The following is a 13,241-nucleotide window of genomic DNA, read 5'->3' as shown; positions in this document are numbered from 1 at the left end:
TTCGTCTCAAAAACAGCTCATTCAAAGAGCGTTGATGGCCCCGAATGCTATGGTCATGTCACTAAATGGGCAAGGCACAAACGTGACGGCGCTGCCGACATCTAATGACAGGTCCGACTCGAATTCGTGAGCTTCTCTCGCCCAGCAGGTAATAAGGCACCATTCCCGATGTATCTATTCGAAGAGCTTTACACCTTGGTGTAGCTACTTTGGTAATGCATAATACTGCGTACGAGCTAATACTTCTAGTTCTCTTGTAAAATATTGGTTGCTGTGGACTTTCTTGTTCTCTTAGAGCAGCACCGTGACATTTAGGCGCCACAGATCCGACCACATGAAAGTGTCAGGAAATACTAACCGAGCTGTTTCCTTTACAGTATGGCCGTCGACCTCGTAGACGTAAGCTCGGATGAAGCGAACCCGAAACGTCTTAATCATCACAATTGCCAGTAGGTTTTTGATGCTCACGAGAAATTTTCCGTTTACGACCACGTAGCCCGAACAGTACACACCATCAGCTGATGCAAACTTCATGCCCTTGAAATACACGTAATTGTTGTAGTCAGATATGAGACCAAAACGTGTCTGTAGCTTGGCACCCGTGGAGATTTCGAAGTTGGTAAGTATTCCTCTCAAAGACGTTGCTGCCTTCTCGTTATTGGAAGCATCTGAAGTATTAATGCTGGAGCGCTGTCGAGATTTGTCGGGGTTATACCAGTGATAAACCTTGCGGAAAATCGCAAGACAAGATATCGCTACCAGCAAATATGTCGTGGGGAAGAAGGAAGCGACAATAAACGTGGGATCTTTCGCAGGAAACTGAAATGACGACCACAAGCGCATGGGAGTCATCTCGGCGATCACGGATGTAACTTTTGCAACTCCAAGCTCCCATTTTGTGTCTGAATACACCGTGACCTTTTCCACCACTGCCGATGAAGTTTGTAACAACGTCAATCGATACTTGTGAATGAATTCGAACAAGAAGATGGCAATCGACGAGTCGATTCGTTCTCGGAGGATGGAGCTGATAAAGCCCACCAAGCTCAAAAACACTACCATAATATCAGCATGCATAATCTCTTTGTGGACTCTCATGGGTTGAGAACCTGTAAGCATGGAGGCCCTGGACATTGCGTACTCGTTGACAGACCAGAACGAGTCCATAAAGCACGAAATAATTACCAGGACGCCACGCAAGACCAGGTTCGCGGTCGATAATGAAGCAAACGGGTCGCCAATCCAAACTTTCCCCGAACGGATTTTCTGATACATCACGAGGAACAGAACAATCAGCGAGTAGATCGTCTGCAAGCCAAACACAAAATGAATACAGTGAACCCATGCCCATGAGTCAAACAGCACGGCCTCTCCGATCCATTCCCAACGCGTCAAAGCCGTCTTTGCGTTCAATCCGTCAAGTATTGAGTACATGACGCGAACATTTGCCTGACTTTCACCGTTGAAGAAGCCGCGTTTCCTCGCTGTGATCAAATTTTTGACGGGGTGCGTAAACGGGTCTCGTGGAATGCTACGGAGCTCGAGAAAACTTTCATCAGTTACCCCCACCAGCTCATACGTCTCAAAGTTTGGTAAACGCTGGTAGGGATACGTGGTCGCAACCACGTAAAACTGCTCCACTTTTTCCGCTTGCATATCTTGAACTAGAGTGAGCATTCCCACAAGCGCTGGGCCTCGTTTCTGAAGGCTGCGCACCTCGTACTCCTGCACGTTCAGCGACATTGTTAACAAGCGCAAGTCGGTTGGATCTTCTAGTGAGCGAACCAGGTTGAATACTCGTACTGCTGATGGATCGCCCACTACAATCTGTCTGAACGTGCAATCCACTACCACCAACACGAGTTCCATGCCCGCAAGAGCAGTGATGCTGTACTCTGTATCAGCCACAATGGCCTGGTACCCGTTGCTCAAGAAAGCGTAGTTGTAAATTTCAGGATTGAAGTGCGGCACTTCCGAGCAATTTTCAATCGAGGTATTGGTTGCCGACTCAAGGAATAACGCGTATTCTCGTGGTGTCGTATCACCGCCGAGTATGTCTTGAACCAGAGGGCTGTCGCGAATTAAGCCACCTCCCAAATACCCTTCGATGAGGGATGAAGGGAACACGCGCAAAGTCTCTGTTGGATTGTGCGCACCAGTCAATACTTGCAACGCCCACCAAGTTGCCGACATGGAGACGTAAACATACTGGACAGCAGCAGCAATCGCCGCCAGCCTTCGAGCGATGTTGAACAGTTGCCACCTCGCGAGCGTTCGTTTAGTTTTACTGCGTACAGCGACGTATTGAGTCTCACGAAGTGTCACAGTTGAATCTAGCGAGGTTTTGCATGGGCCAGCCTGGCCATCGATGGCCTTCTTCATTGGTGATCCTGGCGAATTGTTCTCCTCAGTAGCTCGAGTTTTGGTTTCAAGCTGAGCGCACGTTGTGCTTCGCTTCATCGCGACCAGTAGCTTACTAATAATACCCTCTATTCAAAGGAAATCATCCTTCTGTCAGCTCAAATGGGACCTTGCTCGCATGTCTGGTTAGTCGTACAGGTCCACGGTAATCATATTTTGCGATCGAATCTTTTGCTTTGTTGCTTCGATTCGCTTTCACATTCTCACCACTTGCATCAAGTCCTCTATTGTCCTTGGTACGTTGCTGAGATGGTGTGACCTGAGACAAACGGACGCTTCCCCCCACGCTGTGTTGCTCACTCGAAAGCATGAGAGCACAATCAAAAGCCACCACCCATGGAATAGGCATGGTAGTGGGGTACAGCGACTCCACGCTCAGAAATTACCAGTGAACTGCTTTGGTGCACGCGATCTGTCATTGGGCAGCAAAGTTCATTGATCTTGCCTGCTCAGCGCTAACCGCTGCTGTGACAAATGCAACGGACCCACTGCGTCGCGTGTGAGTTAGTCGCACTCGCCCACGGCGTCTCCGACTTACTTCAACCACTGCAAGGAGATGGGCTTTGGCCGAGTCTCAGTTCAGCATTACACCATATGTACATAATATAACGTGGCACACACAGCGCACCTTCATGCTGCAATTTGACAATTGCGACGATGAGGTGCCAGGCCGTGTCCTCCGCCCCGCAGGCTTCGGCAATGGCTCGCACACTGCGACTGGCGCGGCAAACGGGCAGCTTGAACCTGTCGTCGCGAGACCTGTGCGCCTTCCCGGTGGAGGTTTTCCGCCTCTACGAGCTGCTGGATGAGGACGAGCGCAGCTGGGAGTGCGCGGTGCTCAAGAAGTTAGACCTGAGGTGACCAAGTGCAAACTCTAACTCGTATTTTGTAGCTTACTGACGAATCTTATTTGTCCACAGTTACAATGAGATTGCAGAGCTGCCGAGCCAAGTGGAGATGCTTAAGTATCTTTTAAGCTTCAAGATGCGCCATAACCGACTGCGCCAATTGCCGTTGGCAATTTGGAACCTCGAAACGCTCACAAGTCTCGACCTCAGCAAGTATGATATTGTCAAAAGGCAGACGTTTTGTGTGTATGGTTTTTGTTGGGGGGGAGCTAACCTGGCTAATTGTTTTTTGCTGTAGCAACGAGTTGGAAGGTTTGCCGGAGCAATTGGGCAAGTTGGACAAGTTGCGGGAGTTGGGACTAGAAGGCAACAAAATCATGCAGCTGCCAGAGTCTATTGGGGGACTGGTTCACTTGGAGACGCTGCGGGTGGAGAGCAACCAGTTGAGGAACTTACCGTCGACGATCGGCCGTCTACGCAACTTGAAGACGTTGTCTGCACACTCGAACCAGATTTTGGAGCTGCCAACGTCTTTTGCCTCGCTTACAGGCTTGTTGACGCTTGATTTGAAGAAGAACTGCTTGGTAACGACGGGCGATGCTTTTCTCAAGTTAACGGCGATCAAGTTTATTGATCTGCGGCAGAATAAGCTCGAGGTGTTCCCACTTTTGCCGGAAAATAACTCGTCCCTGGATCAGCTCTTCCTCGGATTTAATTCGCTGCAAGAACTTCCGGAAGATGTTGTCCTTAATGTCAAGGAGTCGTTAACCGCGCTTGATGTGCGCGACAACAAGCTCCAGCGTTTGTCGGACAGGATCCCGCAGCTGTACCGACTGAAGACGCTGGACGTCACTAACAATGACCTCCACGATTTGCCAGCAGGACTGGGATACCTAAAGTATCTCGATCACCTGCTTGTTGAGGGGAATCCATTGCGATCAGTACGCCGATCTATTATTTCTTCAGGAACGGAGCCTCTAAAGAAGTATCTGCGCACTCGTGGTGGGCCACCTGAAGGCGTTGATGCTATGGAGGAAGAAGTGGACGAGTTTACTATCCGTCAGAGAGAAATGGAGCAGGACGAGCTGATGGCTGAAGAGCCGCCTCTGGAGGATGAGTACTTGTTCCGCGACGCTGCTGCATCGGGTAACTTGCAGCTCATTGACATGAAACTCCAACAACTGCCCGAGCAGCTTCATGCCGCGGGGAAATACCGATTCGGCGAAACCCTTCTTCAGCTGAACCTGTCCAAGAATTGGCTACAGGAGCTCCCGGCATCAATTGGTGAGTTGACGTCTCTCCGCACGCTCATCGCTGAACAGTGTGGGTTGAAATCGATTCATGCATCGGTCGCCATGATCCCACGTCTGGAACAATTACGACTCGCTAAGAACTCGCTGACGACGGATGCTGTGAATGCAATGCTAACCGATGGCAACAAAGCAAATATCTGCTTCTCATTGAAAGAACTGGACCTTCGAAACAACGTGATGACTGATATTCCTCCAAAGCTGCGGTTTTTGGAGACAATGAACACTCTGCTGCTCTCCTTTAATCGTATTCGAGCGCTGGATGGCTTCCCGTGGTCCTCGATGCAGCAGCTCTCAGTCCTAAGCCTCTCCGACAACCGCGTAAGTGTTACCTGCACCGATGGCCAACCTGCAATACTCACACTGAATGTTTTTGGATTATCTTTGTATGCAGCTCGAGTCACTTGGAACAGTTTATCAAGTGCCGAAGCTGACGTCGCTGTCTCTAAAGAACAACGAGTTGCGTCAGGTACGCGATGATGAGATCGTTTTGTGTTTATCGTGTGGTGGCTAATGCGGACTGTGCACAATCCCCCTGTTACAGATTCCAGCAGAGCTGGCACTTTGTGGACATCTTACGGCCCTCTACCTGGCTGGTAACCCTCAGCGAGGTATCCGAACGCATATTTTGAACAATGGCACCGAGGCCGTGCTCAAGTATCTACGCAACAGGCTTCCTCCAGTCATCTTGCCACCAACCATTCGCCAGACACCTCGAAGATCTTTCAAGGATACTGAGACTCCAAGGCTTATGGATCCGGAGCCCGCAACTACTCTGGAGCCGAAGCGTCTTCGTGTGAACGCATCGACGTCGCCTTTCAAACCTCTGGAGTTAACTCCGCAGTCGGAACCAGTAAATTTGAGTGCCGAATCGACAGCTCCGGCATTTACCAGACAACCGCCACCAGCCCCCACGTCAGCAGAAGTTGCAACCCTTGTTGCAACTGCGCCTTTAACGGCCGAGGACGACGTGCTGGTAGAATTAAATGCGAAGATTCTCAAGCTAGAGGAGCAGCTGGACGACTTCGCAATTACCGCAGCGAAGCGCTTTGCCGTGAAAAAGGAGTTGGCCATGACGAGGTCGTTGAAAATTCGCCATTTGCGCCAGACCTCCCAGAAGCCTTAAATGTGCTGACAAATGCCAGTTTTGTGCCCACCTTTGCAAACGGCAAACCGTCCCGAGTTTCTTGTAGCCTCAAACCCGTATAAGAGGGGACCTGTTGCTTACGAACCCCAGGTGTTGATGAACCGCAATGTGAGTCATTGAATGTGACACCGTTTACGAATCTATGTGGGTGCTGCCATCTCATTTTCGTTTGAGCATGATAAGGACGACAAGCATCCCCCAATGGACACTGAACTGGAGATGAAGCCCGACTCCGACTTTGTTCATGAGGAACTGGAGCCAATGCACAGGCAACGCTGGCGCAGCAATTCAGTCCGGTTGGTGTATCCCGAGATCCCGCCGCACACGCAGAGCTTGCATCTGAAGTACTCTGTCTACATTGTCGTGGCACCACTCGACGTGACGGAGCAATCGTACGGGGTTCTGCCGCACGCGTTGCCACAAGACAAGGGGTCCATCTTCTGCCGAGATCATACCCAGGACAAGCCGCTGCACGTCGCAACGACAGGAGAGCTGCCGTCGACGATCATCATTGTTGAGTTGCTGAAGGAGAGGAAGGACGTGATGGTCCATGATCGAGTTGCTCTGCATGACACCAAGGGCGTTGAGATACTGAATGACGAGCCCAAGTGCCGAGTGTACCGCCTTACACTGCATGAAGATGAAAGCGACGATTTATCGACTACAATCTCGCTCGATCTAGCCATCGCTGCGGTGATGGTTGCAGCCGATGACTGCAAAGGTGAAATCACCACCGCGGATGATCTGAAGGCTGACACGAAGAAATTATCGTTGCAGATTGCAGACGATACCCAGCTAGCTGCAGGCTTGTTCAGCATGAAGGCGATTGCGAAGACGCAATTCGGTCTGACAGAGATTTACTAAGACATGTATGTAGTCATGCAAGTGAATCTGTAAATTCGCAGGTTGGTATTTTATTGCCCTTGCAGTCTTTCTTCGTCGACATGAAGCGTTGAGTCAACCTTACTCGCGAGAAAAGCAATCGCTCCTCAACGTCGCGAAAAAAAATTATTGCATGTTAGTAGGAGAGTTCGTCCTCCTCGAGGACTACTCTGAGCCCCAAACTTTGAACACGGTGATGCTATCTGACGACGCTGCAAATGAATAGACCGCAACAGAAAAGGATTCAGGGCCACAGTAGTGAAAGTCGTTAGTGTCGTTTCGTGAGGATCGGAGACTCAGCTAAGAGATCATGCTGAAAGGACAGAACATGCGGGGTCGACTTCGACAACAAGACGTCGTGTTGGCTCCAGCGAGAGACCAAACTGCGAGGGCTTTTCGAGAAGCTCGACGGACGGGTGTCTTGAGTCTACCAGCACGGAATCTGAACGAGTTCCCACCTCAAGTGTATCACTTGGAAGAGCACTTGGAAAAGGTTGCTACGAAAGACTTACACAAAAGTCCTCCACGAACTGACTCCTCTCGTGCTGTCCACTTCGAGGCCTTTAGGACGAGAAGAAATGGGAGTGTATTGATCTGATCAAGATCGACTTGAGTCATAACGCTATTCCCTCCATATCCGACGAAATCGCAGCACTTACCTCAGTCACTTCCATAAAGTTGACCAAAAATGCTCTGCAAGTTCTTCCAGAAGGGTTCTTCGAGCTCCAGACTCTCACATATCTGGATTTGAGTCAGTAAGTCATCCCTCATTGTACTAAAGAAATGTTGTTGTGCCTCTAACGTATTGCACATCTGTAGTAACCAGCTCGAGCAAGACCTCTCCGAAGGTTTTGGCGCTTTGACGGGCTTGAAAGAGCTGATATTGTCGGGAAACAACCTCAGTCGCTTACCAGACTCCATCGCCATCCTCGAAAACCTGGAGATACTGCATATCGAGGAGAACGCGCTAACTACTCTACCAGAACGAATTGGAAATCTCAACAAACTGCACGTGCTAACCGCGCACACGAACCAGCTGACAACACTACCGTCGTCTTTCGCGGCGCTTCGAAACATGCAGAATCTCGATCTCAAGAAGAATCGTCTGGAATCCACCAGTGAATCACTAGCAGCTCTTTCACGTTTGAAGTTTTTGGATTTGCGCCAAAACAAGCTTGTAGTGTTTCCGGAGCTACCTGAGGGTGCAGCACTAGACCAAGTCTTTCTGGGATATAACACTCTCTCCGCCATCGATGAGGCCTCCATTTTGCGCATCAAGGACTCTGTCACCGTGTTAGATATGCGTGACAACAAACTCGATGCTTTGCCTGGCAATATCGCTTGCTTATACCGCCTCAAGACATTGGATGTGGCGAACAATGACTTGTCAGATCTTCCACCAGGGCTTGGCTACCTCAAACACCTGAATCACTTCATTGTCGATGGCAATCCCCTGCGAGCTATTCGTCGTTCGGTGATCAGCTCAGGGTGCGAGGCGCTCAAAAAGTATTTGCGCACACGCGGGCCGCCTCCAGTGGGTGTTGACGTGCTAGAAGAAGAGCGAGACGAGCTGCAAATGGAGCGAGAACGCATGGCACAAGTAAACAACAGCAAATCTGACGACGTGCCACCTCCTGCTCCAGAGTGTATTGCAGTGTTTCGAGAAGCTGCAGCGTCCGGTACAATGGTTCTCTCGAACAGCTCTCTTGGGGTCTTGCCTTCTGACTTGGTAGGTCAGGGGCAATTCAACTTCAACTCGACCCTGCTGCACTTGAATCTGTCGTCGAACATGCTGCAGGTTCTTCCAGCTTCGATCGGCGAGTTGGTGTCTCTGAAGGTACGTTGCTCTTCTTACTCGTTCCAATTACTTTTTGAAAACTACATTTGCTGAGTGTTTTTGTGTCTGAAGACTCTGACTGTCGAAGAAAATGAGCTACAGTCTCTCCATCCGTCTATTGCATCTCTTCCTCATCTTGAGCTGTTGCGTCTTCGGAAAAATCAACTTTCAGCGGAGCACATCTGTGGTTTTCTTGGAGACTCGCCAGCTTTAGGTGATACCCTGAAGGAATTGGATCTGCGTAACAATAATCTCGCAGCTTTACCCATGGAGATCTGTCGGCTTCGATCCCTGGAGACACTACTGCTATCCTACAACCGAATCGAGACGCTTGAGCGATTTCCATGGTCACAACTCGAGAAAGTGAGCGTGGTCAGCATTTCCGACAACAAACTCCGCTCGCTTGGCCGAATCTTCGACGCGCCAGTGCTTGCGTCTCTCTCGTTCGAGAACAACAACCTGACCAAAGTGCCATGCGAGTTGGGCTTGTGTCCTCACCTCCGCGCAATTTACATGAACGGCAACCCACAACGCACAGTCCGTGGCGGGGTGATCGCAAAAGGCAGCGCAGAAATTCTGGCATATCTGAAGAACAAGCTCCCACCGAACTTCGTGCTCTCACCACCTTCGCCAGTACCAGCGCCTCGCACAGTCAGACCCCAAGCCACCGGTAGTGCCAAGAAACCATCAAGTGCTTCGTCAAACCGTGGAAAAGGTGAAGCTTCTGGAACTCCGCGACGCACCGACAACTCCTACGCTGCCCATGGAACTGTGGACAAAGGAGTTCCAGTCGCGCCGATCGAAAGTTTGTCCCCGCCAAATGAAAACTCCGCCATCGAGCTCGAACTATCCAAGTTGTCGGCGCAGATCGAGCAGCTTGAACTACAGCTTGACGATCACGCGCTGTCAGCGCCGAAGCGCTTCGCACTCAAGAAGGAGCTGGCTATGCTGCGCTCGAAGAAGATCCGTGAGGTCCGCAAGCTACAGTGAACAGCACCACACAGCCTAACAAAAAAGCCACAAAAAACTTTATTACTTGCCTACATTGGGCCTCGGTCGATTAGTCCTCGCGCCACGAACTGTCCGTGCTTTACATGGGCGTTGCGAGGTGGCTCACGGTCGAGTCTTGCGCCATCGGCACTGGTTGCCGTCTCTTGTGGTTCACGCACTCAAATACAAAGCCAGCGAGAGCTACGACGGCGATCACGATGCCCACAATGATGCTATTGGAGAGACCTGTGGACGCGTTCTCCTCCTGCGTTGATACTGAGCCGGTCGAGCCAACTTCCTCTTCCTCTGAACCTGCAGTCGAACCTGTCGACACGAAGCTCGAGTCGTCCGATTCCTTTTCCACCGCGAACGACCCAATGGCCGACACGCCGCACTGCGCCAGCGACAGCTGAATGTCGTCCCCAGCCAACTCGCTGCTCAGCGGGGACGCCAGCTCCACGACCACCGTCCCGTTACTGGTCGAGTTGACGCTGCTGACCACCACACCTTCGTCACTGTCCTCCACCGTCACGTTCAGCTGGATGCTCGAATACGCACAGAACGTGTCCGTAGTCAGCACGAGCTCCGAGCTGCCAGCGTCCAGTCCACTCACGTCTGAAATAGTAAAGTTGGGCGCCGTCATGCTCCCCACACTGACCAAATTGGATTGCGTGCTGCCAGCCACCGTGACGCCCACGATCACGGCCGTAGCGTCTCCCGAGGACCCGTCGCACGGCAGCGACTCGCTCAGCATCACGTTGCCTGTGCAGGTCTCGCCGCTGCAGGTCACGTCCGTCACCTGTGCGTCGCTCATGATCTCTGACGTGCACGTGGTGTCCGCGGCGGCGCCTCTGCAGACCTGCGCCGTGTTGCAGCTATCCACGCTCGAGAACCTGCTGCCGCTCACGCCAAACTGCGTGGCGCACACGGAAACCTGCTCCGCGCCGCTGGTCACGACTGCGGCCGCCATCGTCTCAAACGTGGCGACCGTCACAACGTCCGTGCTTCCTCCGCGCGTGAGCTGCGCCGTCAGTGAGTTGCTAGCGCCGTTGCTCTGCAGCGCGATGGCCCAATCCAGCGCTGCCTTGAAGCTTACAGTGACGGCGCACGCATCAGCTGTGCAGCTGGCGGCCGCCTCCAGAGCCTGCAACGTCGGCAGTGTCTCGTTGTTGGCGTCACACGCAGGGAGGGATGCCACGCCGAAACTCAGCGCGTAAGTGTCGTTCTGGCTGGCGTCGTAGTTGCAGAAGTTGACGCTGAGAGACGTCGCGCCGCCTGTGATCGACGTGGAAGTGCCGTCCAGCATGCATGTCTGGCCGCCGCAGTCCGAGCAGCTCGCGGCGCCGCGGGCCACGGAGAAGAGGCCGGCAGCCGCGCCCGCCGCCGCCAGGAAGAGCTTCATGTCCGTAGTCTGTGGAGACTTGGTGTTTGTATGCGGCCGCGTTACATTTTAGCGACGTCTGCAGTTCCCAAAAAATAGAGCGAGAATCGCGGTAATGGACCTTGATTGGTTTAAAATGTGAAGACACCGACCCCTAGATAGTACTCAGAGATCGGCTTGAAACGTATAGTGAAAGCAAGTGAAAAGAAGAGTGGGAGGAATCCGTAGCCCGGCTCTGTGCACGGGACATACCGTAAAATCCACGACACAGCGAACAGCTCAAATGCCAGCATTGCTGCTAGCTTTTTGGTTGCCGGCAGCTCAAGACGAGCTTCTTCGCGTTGGTGTTTGCTTTGCTTTCTGCCGTGATCGTCGCAGTGATCCCAGCGAACCCATTCGGCTGTGGTCTCCGATATCCACGTTACTGCTCCCCAACCAGCCGCAGTTCGCGAAAACAGTTGAAGATAGCAACTGAAAATACACAAATACTGTATCCATTGACCAAATTTGCGACTAGTTTCTTCTTCAACACATCGAGAGAACAATTGCCCACAATAATGATCCGCGAGGTGTGGCGCATCGAGTTGGGCGCAGGCGTGGGACCCTTCCGTCTTGGCGCGAGCTTGGCCGAGGTGCTGCACGCGCTCAAGAGCCGCTTGCCCGTACGCCTCTTCGAGATTTCCTACGACGCCGTCGAGCCCTACAAACGCAACGTGGTCGTGGATTCGGCCGAGGACGGACTCAAAGTGCGTTAAAGGACAGATTAAGGGCTGTCATAGCAATTCTTAACCTGCCTTATTGCTGTCCGTCAGTTGCACTTCGACCCCGTGCGGCAGACGCTCGAGGCCATCGAATTCTACGACGTGAACCAGGTGGCGCTCAAGTTCGGGCGCGTCGTGATCTTCGGTGGGGATATCTCCGCCACCTTCATGTCCGTCTACAATGTACGGAGAAGCTTATGCAGTACTGAACTGCAATTGGCAAAATTGTTTATGATATGATGTTATTGTGCATTGGGTGTGGAAGCTCTTCGGACCGACGTTCCCTGGTCACTATGACGCTGCGGAGCAGGTAAGCTTCATAGTAATTGATTTGCTGCTGGTTATTGTACTTTCGCTAATTGATGTCTGCTGCGAGGTAGAGCTACGTTTTGGGCTACGAAGGCGGGTGTGTCAAGTTCCCGATCCCAGCCGAGTACCGCAATCTGTACCAGAACGGCACAGATCTGCCGATGGAATTTCCAGTACGAGTTCGTTTACTTTTGACGTTTATTTTTTTTGCTTTTGAGACTCATTGAAATACTGTTTTGCAGAACGGCGCCACTCCAGCAGCCACGGGTTTCATGGTTTTCGTCGGTGAGGACTACCGGTCCCCGGGAGTCCCGACTCCTACGAAAAAGTGTGGAGTGTGGAGTGCATTGTTGATAACGATTGATAACTTACTTAAGTTTTTTTTTGCAGACACTATTTTGAAGAAGTGGATGTTGAAGTCGGAGAGACCCGTACCTCGCTCACTTTCACTGGCCGGAAACAGCGCATCCAGCTTGGATGGTCACCTCAGGTGCTATAGCTATTCTAACTACTGTGGTACATTGTTATTCATTCTAACGCAAGCCTTCGTTTGATGAACAGGAGGTGATTAGCGAGTTGGGTGCTCCAGTATCTGTCTTTCGGAAGTCAGAAGATCCCAATGACGGGTATGTTTTTGCATCTAGATTGCTTATGGGGTGGATTTTGAGTGGTGACCGCAGCTCTGCTTCCTTGTTGTTCTGAACTGATAGTGCTACCGTCGCTGGAGGGCTAGTAAGCGACTACTTTCACAACTACCCGCACCTGGGACTCGACATTCTGTACGATTCGATGCATCGAGCTTCAAAAGTGATATTGAAGGCCAACGCACTCGGGTACGATCTGCTTACTCAGAAATGTATATGCCGTGCCTCCGGTTAATTGCAATGTATCTGTAGTCACCCGGAGTTTGGAGCCTACAACAAGTGCAACTTTCGGCTGAGTTTCCCAAATCCGACTGCTCTACAAAAGTCAGGGATCTCGAAAAGGACGAGTTCCGAGATCACACCTCAAACGCCGGTAAGCTTTTTCCCATGCAGTGGATATGTGAACTATATTAAATCTTGAACGATTTTCATGGTTCGTTTGCAGTGGAAGGACATCCGCTTGGTATTTGGAGGAGCATCCGACTTGCGGCCTATCGTCCACGACAACGGTTTGGGCCTTCACCCGTTCGGCTCAAGCTTGTGCTACTCGCCTACACCTGGATGTGTTTTCGAGGTGATGAAGAACGGCTTCATCGCGAGTGTTACACTTACATCTTCCAGCTAGGAGCCCTACTGCTCTTGGTATTGCATTCGTGCTTCGATCTTCGTGGCAAAACTGTTGTTGGTTACCGAGTCGCTTCTACATGTATG

The 13,241-nt window shown here is 51.5% G+C and overlaps 6 protein-coding genes across 6 annotated transcripts; 4 read left to right on the top strand and 2 right to left on the bottom strand.

The window, feature by feature from the left end:
* Positions 1-291: 291 nt before the first annotated feature.
* KRP23_1043 (uncharacterized protein) lies at positions 292-2,193 on the bottom strand (the record flags this gene model as incomplete). The annotated part of the gene is made up of 1 exon (XM_067880673.1): positions 292-2,193. The coding sequence occupies one exon, from the start codon at positions 2,191-2,193 to the stop codon at positions 292-294; it is 1,902 nt and encodes a 633-aa protein (XP_067751611.1).
* Positions 2,194-3,078: 885 nt separating this feature from the next.
* KRP23_1042 (Leucine-rich repeat-containing protein 40) lies at positions 3,079-5,705 on the top strand (the record flags this gene model as incomplete). The annotated part of the gene is made up of 5 exons (XM_067880662.1): positions 3,079-3,278; positions 3,342-3,482; positions 3,568-4,900; positions 4,974-5,048; positions 5,124-5,705. The coding sequence occupies 5 exons, from the start codon at positions 3,079-3,081 to the stop codon at positions 5,703-5,705; spliced, it is 2,331 nt and encodes a 776-aa protein (XP_067751610.1).
* A 222-nt stretch (positions 5,706-5,927) lies between these two features.
* On the top strand, positions 5,928-6,590 carry KRP23_1041 (uncharacterized protein; the record flags this gene model as incomplete). Its single annotated transcript, XM_067880650.1, has 1 exon — positions 5,928-6,590. The coding sequence occupies one exon, from the start codon at positions 5,928-5,930 to the stop codon at positions 6,588-6,590; it is 663 nt and encodes a 220-aa protein (XP_067751609.1).
* Positions 6,591-6,918: 328 nt separating this feature from the next.
* KRP23_1040 (Leucine-rich repeat-containing protein 40) lies at positions 6,919-9,435 on the top strand (the record flags this gene model as incomplete). Its single annotated transcript, XM_067880639.1, has 4 exons — positions 6,919-7,101; positions 7,176-7,363; positions 7,428-8,445; positions 8,518-9,435. 4 exons carry the CDS (start codon positions 6,919-6,921, stop codon positions 9,433-9,435), a joined length of 2,307 nt encoding a protein of 768 aa, XP_067751608.1.
* A 100-nt stretch (positions 9,436-9,535) lies between these two features.
* On the bottom strand, positions 9,536-10,837 carry KRP23_1039 (uncharacterized protein; the record flags this gene model as incomplete). The annotated part of the gene is made up of 1 exon (XM_067880628.1): positions 9,536-10,837. One exon carries the CDS (start codon positions 10,835-10,837, stop codon positions 9,536-9,538), a length of 1,302 nt encoding a protein of 433 aa, XP_067751607.1.
* Positions 10,838-11,373: 536 nt separating this feature from the next.
* KRP23_1038 (PHAF1 protein) lies at positions 11,374-13,155 on the top strand (the record flags this gene model as incomplete). The annotated part of the gene is made up of 10 exons (XM_067880617.1): positions 11,374-11,562; positions 11,629-11,760; positions 11,843-11,887; positions 11,958-12,059; positions 12,129-12,214; positions 12,277-12,376; positions 12,448-12,512; positions 12,597-12,719; positions 12,783-12,903; positions 12,976-13,155. The coding sequence occupies 10 exons, from the start codon at positions 11,374-11,376 to the stop codon at positions 13,153-13,155; spliced, it is 1,143 nt and encodes a 380-aa protein (XP_067751606.1).
* Positions 13,156-13,241: the final 86 nt, after the last annotated feature.

This window comes from Phytophthora ramorum (assembly GCF_020800215.1).
Source record: "Phytophthora ramorum isolate Pr-102 chromosome Unknown Phyram_PR-102_s0001, whole genome shotgun sequence".
In the NCBI taxonomy this organism is placed as follows: Eukaryota; Oomycota; class Peronosporomycetes; order Peronosporales; family Peronosporaceae; genus Phytophthora; species Phytophthora ramorum.
The sequence above is the reverse complement of the archived record's forward strand: the minus strand, read 5'-3'. Positions and strand labels throughout refer to the sequence as shown.